The sequence below is a fragment of the Anthonomus grandis genome, chromosome 2, assembly GCF_022605725.1.
Source record: "Anthonomus grandis grandis chromosome 2, icAntGran1.3, whole genome shotgun sequence".
Classification (NCBI taxonomy): domain Eukaryota; kingdom Metazoa; phylum Arthropoda; class Insecta; order Coleoptera; family Curculionidae; genus Anthonomus; species Anthonomus grandis.
This window is the reverse complement of record NC_065547.1, coordinates 17240987-17262050: the sequence shown is the minus strand read 5'-3', so window position 1 is coordinate 17262050 and position 21064 is coordinate 17240987. Positions and strand designations below refer to the sequence as shown.

At 31.3% G+C, this 21064-nt stretch overlaps 1 protein-coding gene across 1 annotated transcript in view; it reads right to left on the bottom strand.

Annotated features, from left to right (window-relative positions):
- Positions 1–776: 776 nt before the first annotated feature.
- The window catches only part of LOC126750100 (uncharacterized), a 91036-nt gene continuing 70748 nt past the window's right edge, over positions 777–21064 (bottom strand). Inside the window, exons 9-18 of the mRNA XM_050459604.1 lie at positions 9798–10017; positions 8099–8209; positions 7893–8037; positions 6262–6403; positions 6004–6204; positions 5699–5942; positions 5492–5641; positions 5320–5438; positions 4300–4428; positions 777–1369 (exon numbers count right to left, since the gene is read on the bottom strand). Of these exons, the coding sequence (XP_050315561.1) occupies positions 1112–1369; positions 4300–4428; positions 5320–5438; positions 5492–5641; positions 5699–5942; positions 6004–6204; positions 6262–6403; positions 7893–8037; positions 8099–8209; positions 9798–10017 (1719 nt within the window). The 3' untranslated portion in view covers positions 777–1111. The remainder of the gene's footprint in view (positions 1370–4299; positions 4429–5319; positions 5439–5491; positions 5642–5698; positions 5943–6003; positions 6205–6261; positions 6404–7892; positions 8038–8098; positions 8210–9797; positions 10018–21064) is intronic.

Sequence of the window (21064 nt, the reverse complement as noted above, 5' to 3'; positions counted from 1 at the left end):
CATTCTATTGCAAAAATTTATATTTGCAAAAAAATGCAAAACTGTGTATTTTAAAACATTATTTGCTTTTTTTCATATAAATAAGTCTTGATTAACTAAGAATTAATTTAGACCAACAAAACATTTTCCCAATAATAAGATAATATTGAAAACACATTTTTCACAGACTTTTGCGCTTCCAGGAAAATTGCTTTAGTTGGAAATATCGAGTTCTGCATTAACTAAGTATTCGAAATTCAAATACAATATACAGACAAATACGATTTAATCAGCGATTGGTCCATAAGGATTGCACTTTTTTTTCCAGTTGGGTTTGGAATTCTGGAGAATCCTTTGGTAGAGCGGTGTATCGTTATATAAAGAAACTGTTCTGTAAATTTCATGGGTGTAAAAATTTTAGGTAAAACATTGGTTATTGTTGCTCGTTCAGACTAAAATCTTAGACCAAGATTTATTTCCCAATTTTTCGTCACTAAGGTTGGAAAACTGAAAACTCTTTCGTTGCAGCACTGGACCACTGTACTTTTTTGTAGGTTTCATGTCCTAGGTTAACTATTCTAAGAAATACAGCGATTATTGTAGTTTTGAGTCATTAGATTAAACATTGAGCCAACCACAAAAATCAGAGTATTTTCTGGTTTAATTTACCTAGATACATAAAATCTGGAAGAAAGCTTCTTTACGCAGTTAGTGAACATTGAACCAAATAATTTTCGAGAACTTCAGCTCTAAGTGGGAAAACTGAGGAAGCAGGAGGTCATAACAAATGATGCTGATTTTCCTAATCCAACTGACTTTAATTTATACTACAAAACACATTTACTAGACAATCTCACAGAAGTGCCATATAATTAACTAACATTAAGCTATATAGTGAGCAATGAATACTTTGTGACTAACTTAACTAAAATTATATATAACCTATAAACCGCGACATAAACCACCTATCACAATATCTTACTCTCTCTACCCTGGCTGATTCCTACATATGGCAACTCCAAAGTAAAAAAACAAAAAAATAAATAATATCAGTCATTCATCCCTTATTATAAAATCATCACAGCACTTTTTACGGTAGTTCCTCCTTTGGAATTAAAATGCAATGGCGCCTTTACACCTCATCGGTATCGTCCACATGACACTCGTTCAATTCCATCAAAATCTGCCGTTGGCTTCTGAGCGATCGTTTGTTTCTTATCAGGTTCTCTTGTGACCCCAGGTGGGATCTCGATATGTGCACAAAGGCATAGTAGAGACACACCCCACTTATCAGCAGGGAAATTATTGAAAGGGGTGTTTCTAATGTTGGTAGTAATACAGCAGTGAAATATACCAACCATTGTAGGTACCAGGGAATTCCTTCTTGATGCTGAAAAAGTTAATAAGACAGAGAGTTAATAATAGAGAAAATAAGACAAATTAAAAAAAATGGGGACTCACGATGAAAACTTTGCAAGTATGAATTATGAGTTATTAAACTTAGAGACAACTGGAGCTATGGGCATAATATTACTGCGTCTAAATTAGGGGAGGATCCAGAGGAAAATTTAAGGAGCGAAGATAATTCAAAAATTAAACCATTGTATTTTTTGATCATGCTTCAATAGAAATAAGTTTTATTTTTAATGGTAATATAAACATCAAATTTATATATTTAAATTCATACGATATTTGTCCATTTTAGAAAATCTTTCCAATACTTTTTCGGGTAGTACTTCTACTAGAAGAAATGTGCCCAGAATGTGAACTAGTGTGTAAAGTTTGGGTATATGTCCTTGTCACACTTGTTCTCTGTCGTTCAATTTCGGACTCAATGTAAAACTTCCACATTTGTTGCCACAGCTCCAGTTCTGTTCCAAGTTTAATTTTTTACTGTTTTACGTTACTTTTAAAAAAATAATTAAACAGAGCGACTTAATTCAGCTTTCTATTTTTCTGTCAATTTTATGTTTAGTTTAGATAGAAGCAGAACTCATTTTATTGAGTGGTTCCCACCCTTTATTCTTGCAGTTCAAAATATTAAAAGAACCCTTGAAATGAATATTTTTGGCCTTCTTATTTCGACTTCCTAGGAGGGATAGATGTCACCCTTAGAATTTTGAATGATAGTGGAGGTTAAGTAGGGCATATTTGTAATTGGCGTTTTATACTTTTTTCAGTGGTATTCTGCTTTATTGCTTTTTGTTCAGAGGTTTCTGAATAACCGCCTTTCAAAGTTGCAGAAACAACAAAAAACAAGATTTCTTGTATAGAGATTTTGGTCTTCAGGATAGTGTTTACACGAAAATTATTGCATTGGGTCTTCTTGTAATGAAAATGAATAGAAGAGTAGGTAACACCGTTAAGATCGTGGAATAACAGGAAAAAAATCTAGTTTAAAGAATTGATGCTCTATTTATTAATTATTTTTTTACTTTGACAAATATAACTTTTTTATTTGAAAAAGATAATTTCTACATATAGGACCTACTTACGCACTAGTTTATAAGTTGCTCAAAATCTGGTCCATTTTCCTATAAACAATAACAAAGTCTGTTTCCAGACTACTCCCTATTATTTTGGAAAACTTCATTTGGAATTGACTGATATAATTCTGGTGCAAATCGTCTTTTAAGATAAGCAATATTAGCATGTTGTGTTTTATAAATAATGGATTTAAAATGTGCCCTAAGAGAGAAGTCTAAGAGTGTTAAATCCGGTGATCTTGGAAGTCGTTCGATTGGTCCCCTTCTGCTAGTCCGTTTTTCCGGAAATGTCGTTCAACTATTGTCGGACTGGAAGAAAATAATGAGGTGAAGCATTCATCGGCTGGAGTTTTAACAAATCCTCCTGTGAAATTGAATTACCCTGTGTACCAATTTAAATATCTAGCTCATCAGTGATAAAAGAATCAATAGTCTCTTCAAGTATATTAAGGTACAGATCAACTGTCAATAAATAAAGGTCAAGTAATGGCATTTCCAAGAGTACAAGCTCAAACATTAACTTTTTCGGAATATTATGTATGTCCTTCCCGAAAAAATGTACAAATATTTCTACTTAAAAAAAATTAATCATTGAATGCATCGCTAAAACAATTATTCGGCAGAATATTAAGGATGGTGTAGACTGGACGACTGACGAATTCACAAAACTTATTTCTTGAAGAGAATAATTCTCACACTTTATCCAAGTTCATCATCACTGAACAGCCCAACAAGTAAAAGCGAATTAACAATAATATTCTATTAACTAGCCTGAAAATCAAAATTTCAAAAAAAATGCAGACAAGTTTAGCTGTTTCTTTTGAAACGCCATTATTTGGAAATAAAGTAGGATACCACTAAAAAGAATTGAACGCCATTTAAAAGGATGTGCTACGTGACTTCCATTCCCATTTAGGATTGAGAGAGTGACATCTACAACTCTTTCATATTTTTACTGCAAGAAAGATATTAGAGAAGGGAAGCTTTGCAACATTTTTGATGGTTGTTGTGACCACTACACTGCCTTTGGAAGATCAATTCGTTTATTTCTGTAGACTTACACTTAGTCTCTCCTCAGAGAATATCCCTGAGGAGTCTGATGAGTAATCAAAATTGCACCCAACAGTTATATTATATATTTTTAGATTTTAGTAGTACTGTTGATTTTTCCCTATGTTGAAAGTAATTTTTACATTCTTCAAAGCATTTATTTCTCAAATTAATGGATATTCTTGTTTGGATTGGAAATAATTTTCCATATTTGAGGAATTAAATAAAAAAATTGCTTTTTTTCTTCGACCGAGTCGTAGCTTGTCGCATATCAGCTGTTTAGTGAGAGAATGTATTCAAGTCAGTATATTAATTCTATTCCGAGATATATTGCATTGGGAGAAACTAGCGTATGTAAAACAAAGGCAACCCAAAAATTGACGTAAATGAATTTTGCCCCAGAGGAGCATCTATTGAATCAACGAAGATTCATGTGTCAATTCGACCTCCTTCATTTTACTACAAATTCTACCACTTTCTTTCAGGTATTTGATATGAAAGTTACCATAAAATACATGAAAATTTTCACCCCAAATAGTATAAATTGAAAATCTTTATTGTGCAATATTTTCGTCCGTGTGAAGGTGTTTTGCCATAAATTATAGTAACAAATTACCGAATATTTTTCTGCGCGTAAAAATGTCGAAAAGTAAGTCATACGCAAAATTTCCTGAGATTCTTTTCTCCAGTGGATTTGCCAGTATTCTAAGCAAAACTGCTTGAGGGATAATTCGTTCATTTCCAGCACATGGAACTAGGAGTATAGTTATAAAGTAGTACTTACATATTCCAGCCAAGCCAGCGGTATAATAGTGTCAGTAAAGGCCTGGATATTTCTTGGAAACCCTCTCATTGATTTAAGAACCAAATTGATTTGGGATCTTGCTTTGCCTCCCAATGGAATGCCAGTTATCTAGAAAAAAAAATACATTCGACGAACGAAGCATAGAAAATAAAAATTTACAGTTTGAAGATTATAGAAACGTTATGTCCGAGAGCTGCGCATGATAGCCATGAATGCAACTTTGGGTGACATTTGGTTAGTTGACAGCTCTCTTACCGTTTGACACTCTTAACATTGACATATAGAACCACTTGAACGCGTCTTATGTTTTAATTTAATTGTTTTTATAAACTTGATAATTTGCCATATTGAGAAGGCATTTCTCCATGGTAAGGCCACCTCAGACAAACTTGCCTAGTGCATAGCATAGACGCTTGAGAGATGACCAATCACAGGCCAGACAGAGGCGGCCATTTTGCTTTTATGAAAGGATTTTTCATCAAAATGCAAAAGTTATGAAGCCATACATAGGTCACGTGATATTTGAAAACTGTTGTGATTGATGAAGAATCAAAAACAAAAAGTATTGAGGTTATAATATTTCAATTATTTTAAATAATGGTTGAAAACACAAAGGATTACACCTCAAAATCGTCCTTTCTAATTGAACAAATTTCTTATGCTATGTAATTTCTGTGTTTTAGTTTCTTATGTGTTTCTTCTGTCATATAATCCTATGCGTCACACAGAACATCCTCCACAAGGAGGATTTTTTGGGGCTAAGCAATAAGCAAGTTTGTCTGGGATGGGTTGTATTTAGTATGCAACAAATTTGGCATATGTCACTTTAACAACACGGCGACCAATCGTGGCTTTTTACGAATGTCATATAAGATTGCTGCATTAAACTGGACATGCGTCAAAAATCTTAAGCCAAGCTTAATCAAGATTTTGTTTACTTTGTACTGCCATAATGGCATATTCTTTTCTCACAGGTAAAAAAGTCATTTAAATACTTACTGGTTCAATAAGCACATGAGATGCGTGGTCGGCTTCGTTTGGGTTCAGACCTTTCACTGAACTGCCGACCCTTGGATCCGCATATAGGTAGTGCGGAAAACTTGCCGCAATAGGAAAATCTAACACAAAAACAAATTAAAAATATGTTTTGCCAAATAGGTGAATTTCTTACTCCAGTAACAAGCTGATACGTCAGATATTCCATCGGGAAGAGCAGGTTTCCCAGCAAAACAGTCCTTATTCCCTTCCCATTCTGTCCTATTGAAAGCCCATGGTACAAACTGGAACCTGTAGGCATTGATGCCATATTTACGATCATCTCCTAAAAAAATGGAAACTTTAATTTACTCCTTACAAGAGTCATCATATACCAACCCACTTTGATATCTAATATCAGCCAATTTACACAGCGTGCGTCTCCAGTAAGTCAAATTAGTTTCTTTAGTAATCATTTGAGGATATCCAACCCCCTCAGAGGAGTTTCGGAACTTTAGCTGACATCTTGAACTGGAAAAGTGAGGAAGATACTCTGATCCATCGTAAGTGTTAATTGTAAAAAATTTCGAGTTTCCATTCTCTTTTCCTATGTAGACTGTTACGTTATTTTCAAAATCTTTATAAATCTGACAAAAAAAAATTATTAAAACATTAGAATGTAATGAACAAAGACACTTTGAATCATACCACATGTAATAGTCCAACGTTCTGAGTCGGTACCAGGTTAGGTGCCAATTTCTTCGCTGGAACCAGCACCGGATCAGTAGAGTTCCAGAGAAATTCCCTGATGGTCATTTGTTTCAAGGGTTGAACGTTGTAGGATCGAAGCAACACGTTTACTCCGAGTTTGATAAACATTGATGCGTCGTGAAAGTAAGCGGGGATAAGCTGAAAGAAATTGAATGAATCAGAAAAAGTAGTATGGTGGGGTAAGTGGAAACTTACCAGTACACCCAAGTTAATGGCCGTAATGGTGTCATCCAAATTAATGGTGTTCCTTTCTGGAAGGAAGATGGCCGTTCTATTCGCAGTGAAGCTCAATGTGCCATTGGGGTTATGTTTGGTGTTGGTGTGAGTGAGTTTTTCTCTGGAATTTTTAAAATTTATTTTGTGACGATATGTTGCCCTTGAGAAAAATTGTGTAGTTTGGATAACTTTCTGTCTTTTCCTTTTTCTACTAACATATACAGTTTTTAAGAAAATTGCGATTAATGGTCGTCTTAATCGCTAAGTTAGCCCCTTGAATTATCCTTTTTGTGCTATAAATTCGAAGTCGTTTATCTGAGGATTATATTGCACAAAAGAAAAGTTGTAATTTGAGAAATTTTTATTCGAAAAGCTTTTATATCTTTTTCTCTTAAGATTGGTAGTTTTAAGAAAATAGCGATAAAAGCTTAGCACTCATACTTTTCAAGTTAGTCCCTTGAAGATGGCCTTTTATGTAATATTTCAGAAACGGTTTGTCTGAGTATAGTTTTACACTAAAGTAAAGTTGTAGCTTGCAAATTTACTTATCAAAAAGGTCTATGTCTTTTTTATCTAGGATCTACAACTTTTAAAAAATAGCGATAAAGTCTTCACACCCATACTTTTAAATGTTAGCCCCTTGAAAATGATTTTTCATGTAATATCTCAGAAACCATTAATCTGAGGATAATTTTGAATTACAGTTGCAGATTGGAAAATTTCTCATCAAAATTGCTTATGTATATTTCTTCTAGGATCTATAGTTTTCTGGAAAATTCAGATAAAGGCTTAGCACTCGTACTTTTCAATGTTAGTTCCTTGAAAATGGATTTATATTGCAATATCTTTATAACCGTTCGTCTGAGAATAGTTTTGCATTAAAGCAAAGTTGTGGCATGGAAAGTTTCTCATCGAAAGAGTCTATTTCTTTTTTCTCTAGGATGCAGAGTTTTCAGGAAAATTGAGATAAAAGCTAGCACTCATACTGTTCAATGCTAATGCTTAAAAATTACTTTTCATGTAATATCTCAAAAATCGTTCATCTGAGAATAAGTTTGTATTAAGGGAAAATTGCAGATTGGAAAATTTCTTATCAAAAAGATGTATGCCTTTTTTCTCTAGGATCTACAGTTTTTCAGAAAATAGCAATAATAGTCTTAGTACTCGTACTTTTTAATGTATTTCCCTTTCTGAGTTTAACCGTTTATCTGAGGAAAATTTTGCATTAGAGCACGATGAGTACAAGTGACGGTTTAGAACATTTTTCAATAACAAGTGTATGCATTTTTCTTCTAAGATGTACAGTTCTTAAGAGAATTCAGATAAAGGCTTAGCACTCGTCCTTTTCAATGTTAGTCCATAAAAATTGTTTTTTATTTAATATCTCAGAAACCGTTTATCTGAGATTAATTTTACACTAGAGCAAAATTGTAGTTTGGATGCTTCTTCATCAAAAGGTCAATCTTTTTTTGTCTAAGATTTGCAGTTTTTAAGAAAATAACCATCAAAAGTTAGCACTCGTACTTTCTAAAGTTAGATTACGATTATCATAATAAGAACCTTAGAAATATTATATCAAATTTAGAATTGACATTTTCATAAAATCTTACCTAAATACGATGGGCCCAATTTCTTGCAAATGCAATTTCTTATCTTTCCCCTTCATAAAATCGTCTGGGTTTGTCACATTAAAGACGTAAGCTTTAAGCAGAACCTCATCTGGAGGTTTTACCCACCAATCAAATGGAGGCAAACCTAAAAATATCGAATTATATATGAAAAACATATGCCATATGGTAAAACTGATACCACTTACCCGGCGTCATTTGTAGTCGAATATTCAGCAACATCTGTACTGGCGAATATATCAGAGTGAATATCCCATATGCCAAAGTAACCAAGATTATTGATAATAAAGCAATTGTTCCTAAAAATTTAAATAATAATTATTACAAAAATGTTCCAGGCAGTTAGACATGGCATTGTGCATATAAACCGAAAGGGACTGACATTGGGGGTCACCGTTTACTATGAATATTAAACAGTAAAACATAATCAGTATTTATTTAATAATAAGTTTAATTGAATTGAATATTTTTTAATGAAATGAACGCCCGCAATTCAAGATTTCTTGATGCGGAATTGTAAAATATGTTGGTAATGAGGTATGAGATGTTTCAGTTTACCGATCTGTTAATGTGTAAGCCAAGTTTCTGACACAGAAGTCAGTTTCCCAAAAATGCCTAACAATTACTAATTTCTCAGAAAATTTAATGACATAAAAGGTACCGATATTCTTCTCTTATGTAAAAAATTAACACTCTATCTAGAATAGCAACAAAGTTATAATAAATTTGGTACTAAGTGGTTAAGTGTAAGTCAACATTCAGCAAATATGTAAAAGGCAAATATTAGGCAGTAGTTTCCATAGAAAGGGGGAACACTTATGAGATTATTTTATTATGGGTATTTTTTTGCAGTTTAAAGTTTTTTTTTTGAAACATAAACATTGTCATTTTTAATTACTTATATCAAAATATTATTTATAACAAAAACTAGAAGAAAGTGTGTCATGTGGCACATTTCTTCCACAAATTCTTCCAATTTTATGCTGAATCCAAAAATATATCAACAATATTATATACAGGGCGTCTTAAATAAAATACTATTTAAATCATGCAGTCTTCCTACTTTAAGACAATAATATTTTTTCTCTTTTAAAATAGATACACAATTAAAGGTAAATATCGATATAAATATATTACCAATAGCAAGTTACATTATTATTACACAAACGATATTAATGGCCAACTAAAGGTTCTTTATTAACCCACGAATAAAATAAACAAATGCACTCAAGGTGAACTCATGTTAATCTATTCAGCAAAAGGGAAAAACTGTATTCAAATGGCAATTGCTCCAGATTAGTCAACCTTTTTCTTTTTCATTGTAATTTTGCTATTTATTATGAGAAAATGATTGTTTTGGTCACCATTCACCTTCATTAAGTTGAAACGATGTGTGGTTAATCAATTATGCATCTAATTAGTAGATATGTTTTAAAAAAATAATTGCCAAGTACAAAATATTACGAAATATTCCGGGTTATGGGTTATGACCTTATGTTAAACCGCAATAAAATAATAATTATTAAAAGTTTTTGGGTTATTAACACAAATATATAACCATTTCAATGGCACGTGGTCGTCCATTAAACCCATATAATTTAGTATAGGTAATTGATGGCAGAACACCATATAGTATTAATTACAAAGTGCAATAAGAAATTATAGATAATGTTAGATAGAGAGTGTTATTTTTAAAATTTCTTCCGATAGAAGAAATTTTCATTTTCTGAGAAATCAGTCATTTTTATGTTGTTATAGATAGAGTGTTAATTTCAAGTTCTTAACATAATAAAGGAGTGTTGGCACTTTCTATGTATTTATAGATTTTTTGAGAACTCAGTAGTTTTCGAGAAATTAATTTCCTAATTGTTAACTATAGTCACTTACGACATTTTGAAACTGCTCTTTTTTGCTGTCTCTTGTTCGTTCGAAACTCCTTAACTTTGCGTATGCCCAACGTTTCGGACATCCTCCTCAACGTCTTCAGGATCTCTTCGGATTTCTCCAAAGTGACCCCCGATTGCCTCGAGGGGATCATCAGTGAGGAGGACACTATGCCCTTTTTAATTACCATCTTGATTGTGTATTTATTTTTTTCCTCTTGAAACTGAAAAAAAAGCTTTAATGGTATATATAACGTTATATGGCATATTATTTCTAATTGTTTGTACCTGACCTACCAACATATTTATTGTTTATTATTGACCCAAATATATCAATTTATTTCTATTATTCTAAATTCATTTATTTATATTTGCCAGGTCAGTTACATATTTATATGTCAATTGCGCGATATTTTTTTTTAGTTAAATTAATGGAAGTTATTGTTTATTTGGAGCAACGATAACTTTATTCAAATTTGCATTAGGGTTATGCGTATTACATCACCCATGTAAACATTGTTAATGATGAAACTTAATGCAACATTGCCAGATGATTTTTGATCAGAAATCGACCCTCTCCCCCCCTCACTTTAAAATAAGACACGCCTGTTTTTTTAAATGTGGGGATGGCGTGTTGACACTTTGTAAAAATGACAGTTATATCAAAATGTCAGATAGACGCCATCTTAAAAAATAGATTGACAAGGTTCAAATTCAAATTCAAAACAAATTTATTCATCATGAAGGTAAATAAATAATCATATACAAAATTGTAGCATAATAATATACATATGTTGTACAACCTACCAAATACATGATAAATAGGACCATGCCTCGATTATAGAGAACCGTTTACACAGGTTCATCATAAGATAGAACCTGTGTGGCATAGCCCTTCAAAAACCTTAAAAGTAAAAAAAAGATTTTCTTAATTAATTGAGACATGCATGTGTTAAGTATCATATTTAAGTATTTAAGTAAGGCTAAGCAGGTTCTGGATATGCAGGAAAGGTAAATTAATTAATATTTATAACAATAATAAGTAGACAGCAATAGAAGATCGAGCGGCTCAGATCTTTTAATTTTTATTGTAGATTAAGTATTATTTTTTTGAGAATCAAGCAGTTTATTACGAATATATTTTTTATATGCAGTAAACGGAAAACTTTTGCAATTAGCCGGAAGTCTATTCCAAAGTTGAGAGGCGACAAAAACAAAAGATTTTTGAAAATTTGCTGTTCTATGTTGTGGTATTCTAAATAAATTTATAAACCTAGTGTTATGCTCATGAAGAGAATTTGTAAAATTGTTGGCTAAATATAATGGCTCCCTAGTTTTTATAACTTTATACACGAAGGAATACATGTGATATTTTCTACGATTTTTCATATTTAGAATTAAGTTATTGTTTAAATAAGGAGAAATGTGACTTCTAAATGGAATTTTGTAAGAAAAACGCATACAACAATTCTGAAGTTTTGTATTGAGTAAGCGGAGTCTTCAGTCAATGAATCCGAATATACCACATCACAATAATCAAATAAGGATAAAACAAGTGTGTTACATAAAAAATATTTTTAAGCCGTAAAGTTTTCTTAAGCGTATGTATGCAATTTTGAGCTTCTTCTTTATATGTGTTTGAAATGAAATACCGTTATTAATGTATACTCCTAAGTTTTTGACCTCTCGTACTACTGGTAGCTGCTCATTACGAATTTTTGCATTTAAAGTTGTTAGTATAAAAGCTACACTTCTTGCGCATGTATCACGATTGTGGTCGACTGTGGGTTCAAAATGGTCGACGGATGCCAACTTAATAAAATTACGAGATAAAAACTTTCATTTTATTTTTAGTTTTAATTTAAGATGGCGCCGTTTGAAAATTGGAACTGTTTACATTGGAATAGTTTAGCTGCCGCTATAAACCACGCCCAAATTAAAAAAAAAATCGATTCACAGTTCAAACCAGGGCTTCATCAACGTTTACATAAACGCTTATTTTTTCGGTTTATGCAGATATTTCTTGTCACTTTCGGTTTAACAAGAAAATGTCAAATTTCATAAATATGTATATTTTTAAAGGATAAGTATAATTGTCATATTTTCACATATTTTTTCATTCTTAAAAGTGTTTTTAAAGTTCACACCTAATGTGAATATTCACGTAATTTTTTTTCCAAGTATTTTGGTGTAGCCTTTATTAAAATTAGTTAAAAATTAAAATTCCCAGAAAGAATATAACTAAATCGGAGGCGTTTTGTGAGATAAATCCTAAACTAAATAAATGCGTTTTATTTAAAAGTATTTTAAAAAATGGTCTGAAGTTGTGAAATATCGTAAAAATATATCAGCTAAGAGTATATCAAAATCTTAAATGGAATTTTCACATTAAACACGTAGCTCAAAAGCTCAGAGGCCTGGTATTTAAATTTAGGTATCTAAGATATTAAATACCTATTCGTAATCTACTATTTGTTAATAAAAACTCATTTTACTTACGAAATAACTAGATGAGAAATAGTTAGAGATTCTCATATTAAACTGCTAAACATTATACAAAAATGGCTACTTGATGATATTTAATGAAACCAAATTACTTAACTAGGATTATTATATATACAAAAAATACTAATGATTATCTCTAAAAAAAAGTTTTTAATGATCTTAAGCCATTTAACATAATTGCATATGATTATGCCAAAATTTAATTGGAGCCAAACGCGTTAAATCAAAACTACAAAAATGTAATTTAGTGAATAATAAAAAAAAAACTGAATTTAATTTTAAAAAAATTGACTTTTTTTAATAGAATCAAAGTTAGATCGAAATACACTAAACCCAACCTCTATAAACTTTAATATGACATTTTCCCAAATTGTGAAACTACATCCCGAATTTGAACGTTATTATATTATGTTTGTAGTTTAAAATTTTTTTATTAGTAGACCTGACCATAAAGATATCACACCTAACGTCCAAATGTCGTTAAAATTTAATAATAATAATAATAATAATAATAATAATAATAAATCGTGTTTTATTAGATACCACAAAATACATAAGTAAGTAGTATAAAACATTAATTTAATATTTTAATGGTATAGGTGCAAGCAGTGGCGAAGTCTAGCTGCAGTAGCTATTCATACTTAAACACTGAAGCACCATAGATGGCTTATTTACTAATACACTATTAACAAAAGAAAATTAAGATTTACACTTAAGAGAGATAAAACAAAAATACATTGTGTCTGGCTAGCAAAATTAAAGTAATGACCCAAAAGTACCCAAAATAATTTAAAAAAAAACTAATAATGTCTAAATATTACAAGTTTTAGACAAAAGATAATATTATCATTTTTAAACAATAATAATAATAATCATTGTAACACATAAAAAATTTAACAGAAATTTAATAATTTAATAACTGATGCACTCACCTTTCATAATTACTGGTTTATAATAAAAACTTTAAACGCTTTTTTAAACTTGGTATATGTTAAAGATCTTAACCTGTCAGGAATCTTATTATATAATTTAATACTGTTATATACAAAGCTTCGTTTAAATAAGGCCGTCCGATGACGAGGAATAGTAAACGAACTTGAAATACGTAGGGCTCGTGAATGTACGAAAGTTCTTAAAACAAATTTATTTTTTAATGAATAAAAAACATTGGGGCATGTCATTAATTTGTGAAGAAAATTACCCACATGAAGAGCTCTACGATCTTCCATCCTTAACCATCCCAACTCCTCAATTTTAGCACTAATACGATCATACTTTCTTAAGCCAAATATAAGTCTAGCGCAAGTATTTTGAATTTTCTGGAAGGTAGCTATAGTGTAGTACCGTACAATATACAAAACAAACATCACTAACAAGTTGCCATTAAGAGCAACTTTTCGTTTATTTGTTTCGTTAATTATTCCCATTAAAGTGTCATTTAAAAAAATGGTTTAGAGCCCAAAATGCATTTGATACAACTGAATATGTCATATTACATACAGTACCTAATTTCAGTTATTTGGCTTAAGATGCAATAATGTTATAGAGTGTTCTCTTTAACCTAAGCTGTATTGTATATTATTTATTATTTATAACAATTTTTCTAATAATAAAACTTAACATATATAATCTTATAGTGGGTATACACTCATGTATACTGCTACAATTTAGACTATTAATAATAATATTTTGCTTCATTATTGCCTTCATAATAATAATTATATAAAGTAGATTTTGTTGCTTGGATTACATGTTACTAATTAAACTATTAGTAAGAAAAAGCCCCAGTATCTTATTTAGAAACATCAGATTTAAAGCTGGAATATAGAGTTAGAGATTAATAGTTGCAAGACATAATTGGGTGGTATCTGTCTAATTTTATCCCATAATCTTACACAGCAATGCTACTCCGAGTAATGCTCATCCTGTAAATATGAACATAGTCCAAATATACGCTCCCACTGCAGTTAACGAAGAAGTGGAAGTCGCTATCAAAGCATAGAAAACGTAATACAACGACGCCAAAAACTCGAAATAAATGTCGTAATGATGATTTGATTGCCAAATTGGAAGTGGAGTTGAAAATAGTTTTCATTGGACCGTTTGGACGGCTTGAGAAATTTGCAGAAAACAACGAATTAGTAGTATTAAATAGATTCTACGATTTGCCAAAAAGAAGACTATATATCTCCGTAATCAAATTTGTATATGTTAGCTCTAAACTATTTATGAATTTCTCCTAAATATTTCATAAAGATTAATTGAAGTCCTTAAATTAAAGATTATGTTTTATCTCAAGCTTGTAGAACTTAAATTTGATACAAGGGATAATAAAAATAGGTTTTCAATCAATTTTGCAACTAATTAGTTTTGTGATTACAAATATTTAGTTAAAGTTGCTACCTACAACTATATTAATTTACATTTTTTTGCAACTGCTTAGCAGTAATCAATACACCCAACTTTGAGATCGTTGTAATAGTTTCTATTAATAATCATGGATAATTATAAATTATTTTTAAATAAATTTAATTTGAAAATAAATTATTCTTAAATCCAAATATTTGAAAATCTCTCCAGAAAAGAATATTACAAGAATGGAATATAATAAATATTGTCATTTTAACTAGATCACAATATAATGTTTTTTTAATCTAAAGAGGAGCCAATTTAATTGACCTGATCATATCTGATTTAAGAATTAAAAAATTCATTTTCAAATTTAAAAATAAAATTGAATATTTTCGAAATTTCACAGACCTACACAATTATGGAAATTTACTTAAAAAAAAAAACTTTTTTACAATAAAATTTTGTTATTGCCACTTTTTTTAAACTGTATAGTTATTTTTTTTGGGCTTTCCTAATACGAAGGCCAATCTATATAAAATGTTTCAGACCACAATCCGAATTCTGAACTTTCATTCCATGTACATGTTAAAAAAAGGGTTATATCATCTAAGAGAGCTATGGAGCTACTTCATACACTCCTTACTTTGAAAGACAAGATTCTCTGTCTATGGTAATGTTTTTGGCGGATCCCTATTAATAGAATTGGTAAAATCAACTCAAAAGTCGCAAAATGCTGGTTTGCGATTCTAATTTCCCATCGCATATAGAGATCATATTATGCCACATTTGTTCATGACTATCCATTTTGTTCATGACTAATAGACGACAGTGTCTTGTTTCTGCCTGATGATCTAATGCTTTTTAGAAAAACTAGTTCTCTGAGGGAAGAAAGAAAAGAAAAAGAAGCAGCAGAGAGATGCGCAGAAACAGAAATACTGGAACATGACGGTTTTGACGTATACAAAAAATAAAAGAGCTTACTGGCATCTTTAAAAAGGAACAAGTTATGAAGATCATAGACACAAATGGAAAAATTATCATTGAATTTTCGAAAGGCGGACTTTTTAAAGCTGTTGGATGATTAAGGAATGCCAAGATAACCGGCATCTTCAACAGAATTTAAAACCCTGGAAATATTTCCGAAAAATGGCTGTAATTAGAATTTATTGCGTTGCCCAAAAAACCTGAAGCAAAGAAATGCGAAGAGTATAGAACCACCCGTCTAATGACTCATATGCTAATATTGTATCTCAAAATTATCTACAGGAGAATTTACAACAAATGTGAAGAACAGATATCCCAAAACCAATCAAGTTTTATAGATGCTGTCTGAACCAGAGAGGCTAGTGAAAAGTAGTAGGACTTTATAGTTCCTAGTCCAAAACATTTGCAATCAAAAGCATTAGATCGCGTGCAACATAACAAAATGATCAATACCATGAAAGAGGCTGGATGATAAAGATATCAGATTAATTTCAAATCTCTACTGAAATCAGACTGCATGCTGGAAATCGAACAGAACAGATAAAAAATACAACGTGGATCAGGCAGGGGTGTGTCCTCTTGCCGTTAAGTAATATTCGATACGCTGACGATACTACGGTAATAGCAGATAGCTTGGAAGCACTGCAAATGTTCAACAATATGCTCTTAATATCAACGTAAAGAAAACGAAACAAACGATCATTTGCAAAAGAGATATAAATTCAGATCACCTATGTGTGAACGGAAATCGAATTGAACGTGTTACAAATGTATCCTTTCAAAATGGCGGACGGACGCCAACTTGGTAAAATAAGTCGGTAATAAGTGACCTTTTAGATAAATTTTAATTTAATTTTGTCTGACCAAGATGTGCCCTCTCTACCATTTTGTAATTGAAAGAATCGTCACAGTTCACAGGGAGAGAAGGGAATTTTTATCAAAAATCTTATTTTTGATAAAAATTCGGCAACGTTATTAACACATTTTAGAGTGGTGTAAAGGTATATTAGTTAAATTCATTGTGTAAACTGAAGGGGGGTTTTTATTTTATAGATTCCTCTTTTTGTCATTTAAATATATGATATTATGTTACTTTCACTAAGTTATACATTTTTAGGTGCCGTGTAAACTACATAAATGTCTGAAAAAAATATAGAAGAGAAAGTACCTCTTCTGAGTAAAATTTGGCACTTTTACTTACCTACATCATAACTCCTAAAAAAATAACCAAAAAAACACACAACCACACCAGTGCATAGCGCGACTATATCACTCAGCGCACCGCAACTCAGCTACACACGTGGCGCACTAACTTATATTACTATATACTCCATTCACATGAGCAACTAGAATGTCTACTACCAGACTTAACACCCGCTTACTATTACTTAGTATTAGTTCATTTAATGCAACGTAAGTGTATATAGTATTGACCTTCGTCGGCTATACGATTATATTTACCAATAAATGTGTCTTGAGTCATGAAGAAAAAAGTTTTTTTGGTTTTTCTGTCACCTTGGAGCTGTCACTTACAGGTTACATAGAAAAATTGTGCTAGAATAGGGTTTTTTTATATTGGAGCTGTAGAGGTTATTGTGGATCTAAGAAGGGCTTTTGATACTGTATTTATAGGATGGATTTAATAGATGGACTTTAAATGCTTCAACAGTTAGAAATTATTATTATGTTATGCTTCTTATGAGATGTAATTATAATTGATCTTAAAAAAAGTATTTTTTACAATTTAATTGTTTTTGCATACATAACAAATGACAATCAATATCAACTTTCCCCAATAAAACGATCGATAACTGCACTTTGACTATTAGGGTTTAATTAATTATGAAATTATAATTAGGTTTTTATTAATGATGCATTTTGTTAAGAAAAATATTGTTTAAGCCATATTTTCTTTATTTATGGGGAAATTTTAGTTTTTCTCTACTAGCGTCATTGTCTACGGTCGTAAGGCCTAATTAATAATGTTGTTTTTCTTTTCGATTTTTCTTAGGAATTTGCATGTCTATTTTTAAAAACCTTTTCTTTATTTATTTTAAGTTGATCAATATTCGCAAAGGAAACAATTTTTTTTTCTGTTAATTGGAAACAAATTAATTGACTTTTTTATGTAAGCATCCGCTGTAAACAACAATGTATATAATAATTAATTAATATAAAAAATATTATTGTATATATTTAATTCTCGAATTTTTTAGTTTTTTTTATTTTATTCATTAGACCATTTGTGATTTTGCCTTTTGAGGTATTTAATTTTTTTTGTCATAGACTGGTCTAACAATGAAAGTACACGTAAATACATTACAAAATAACTTTTTTGCTATATTTTTGAAAAACGCCAACCAATAGGCAATCAAATCTCGTCTCGAAAGTTCTGGCTACGCATGCGTGATAGATAGTCTCGTGACTTGTAAGTGGCGTCAATTTTTTAATTGGGAAATATGCAGGGTGTACCTAATTATAGTTTCTAGACTTTAGCAGCGTATTTTGTGTTCAGAATAGGCCTACATTCCTTTTATAAACACGAACACTTCGTTTTCGAAATACAGCTTAGTGAACAAGACAGCAATAGAACTTATTCACTGAGTCTTGATTTAACACTTAAGCAATTTCATCATCTTATACGACTTAAATACTATAAGGTTTAAAGAACGAGGAAGTGGTCTTTCTGGTCATAAAGGCAACAATCAACAGTATTCTGCAAAACTAAATCTGAGAATCTGCCCTGGCAAGAGGGATCAACTAAACTAATACATTATCCAGTCATAGATATGACTGGATAAAAGCTGCTGAGAGATAGAAAACTAACTTACTTAAGATAAAATTAATTAACTTTTGCTCTAATAATCTTGTAATCCTTGTAAACAGAGACAATGAAGATATAATGTCTATGGTCCTTAGTTTGAAAACGGAAAAATGTCCATAAACTTGTATAAAATATTAATTGTGCCATTCACGAGAAGGAAAAAGCGAAAAAACTAAGTGGAATCAGACGATCTATAGTCAAAGGTGACACTATTTTGTTTGAGACGAACAAGCTTCTTACACCTATTCCAAGAAGTAAAGCCAGGATGAATCATTAGCAGTGCCAAGTTCTTTGGTCTCTGGTAACTCTTAGTGAGGCTCCAGAAATTCATCAGGCTCCTTACCAAAGCCTTACCGTTGCGATAAAGGCAAAGCCAATAGTATTTATTTGTAGTCATGTTTTCCAATAAATAATTGTAAAGGATGTAGAAAAACGAGGTATACTTATTGATGAGGCAACTGAAAAGTTAGTGAATAAGGTATGTTCTACATATTTTTCAGAGCGAACATTGAGTTTTGTAGATTGACTTCAAGAAATTCGGATATTCTGCAAGGATATTCTTCATTCGATTTAGATAAGGATGACAAAAGCTCAAGCTTTTTACACCTAGTCTACAGACGTGTAACCAAGGTGACTTATTGCCATTTCCAAGTTCTTCTCCTGGATTCTGGGTCTGAAGTCTCCAGAAATTTATCAGGATAGTTATGTCAACTTCTGGCTAGTATTAGTACCTCAGAATCCATTTATACTTGATCAAGGATATAAAATCTATGAGACAATGACACCTCATTAGCTTTTCCTTAACTCCTTTGACCTCTAAGAACTTTCAGTAAAGTTCCAGTGATCTATCATCCAGTCAGATGTAAGATTTTTCACATTTTAGTCCCAAGAGTACTTAACCTTTAATTTTCATACAAATGATTGAAGCCTTTGAATAGAGCTGAAGATTCCAGCATATCCAGAAATTCTTCACAATTCTTGCTTTATGCACTGATGGATAGAATTCATCAATAATTCAATCTTTTTTGAAAGTGGATTATGAATTTCTGCCTCAGGATCATGGTCACGATGCATCTCATCATCTGCAGTGATATTTTTCTTTAGTAGTGTGGATCTTCTGCAAGAAATCTCTTCATTTCGTTGACAGTACTGCTCTATTAAAACCAAGCATTATACAAACGTTTATTGTCTTGTTAGCTGTGTATATAAAAATTTATAAAAGTGTGTTCTGGTGCTCCTAATGCTTTAGCAGGTAAGTGAAAATTTCAAATTTTTAGCTAGAGTCGAATATTTTTGTATTGTTACTTTGTTTTGTGAAGTTATGGTTTCAATGTATCTAGGGTTTTCTTGGGAGCCAAGGAGTTACATATTATGCAAGAGACGGTATAAAATGTCCATAATTTCTCTACGTACCTATGCACTTGTAAATTTAATCTAAAAAGCTACACAAAATTTTATGTAGAACAATCCTATGTCTACTTAATTTCATGATACAAGATATATTTATACTACACAATGAAAATATCTTACGCCTGAGAAGCACAACTGGTAGAGATGTTTCTGCAGAATTTGAACAGCGCGAAAGAATTTTCCAAGAAGCATAAGATAGTAATAATTTGGCAGTATTAAAAGGTTCGAAAATGATTGAAAATTACAAAGAAACCTACAGCGCATTGATTCCAAATCAAAATTACACCGTCACTATTGGTCAGTCTGAGGTTGATGCCATTCCAAAGATTTCTAGTCAAAATGATTTCATTGCCCATAACGTAACCAGTGACTTAGGAGAATAACTTTCTCGATAAGACCCTCATGAGACAAACAGAGGTTCAGATTATATATGTACCACAGCAAGAAGAATATGAAAATTATAAAGAAACAGGCACGGATACCTAAGAAAACAGAACCAAATCAGATATTCAAGATTGCCGCCGTAATTAAACCATAGAGAAGAAGAAAGAAAGAAAAAAAATGTGCTATATTACGTAAGACAACAAAATCTTGTGTACAAGTATCCTAAAAACTAAAAAATTCCAAATTAACTTTAAATTTCAAATTTCAAACAAACATAACATCTAAAACATTTTACCATAAAATTTACACACATTACCAAAATTAATTATAACAAAACAGATTGAAAAAAAAAGCATCTTTTTGATAAATTTGATTAAAAAATAAGTAAAGCTGCCAATAAAACAGAATTTAGAGGAAGTAAATTAAATTATTTATTAGGAAACAAAACTAAAACACTAAAATGATGTCAGAGCACAGGTCAAAAGGTACCATTAAAAAAATCGTCAAGGCTATAATATGCCCTGGATAATAAAAGTGACTTTAATTTCTTTTTGAATTTCTTAACTTCTAAAATTTGTCTGATACATAGAGGAACATGGTTGTAAATTTTTTTGCTAAGGTATATAAGGAAAATCGTTAACCTGGCGAGTCATATGACCAGTGTTAGAGGGAGGTTTAGGACATTTATGAATAAGAGTAGCTGTTTCTAAGATAAAAAGAGCAAAAAGAGTTAGGATTTTTTGAGATATAAAGAGAGGTTTACAAGAATCTCTTAACCCAGCGGAACATAGGTATCTTACTGCCTTTTTTGA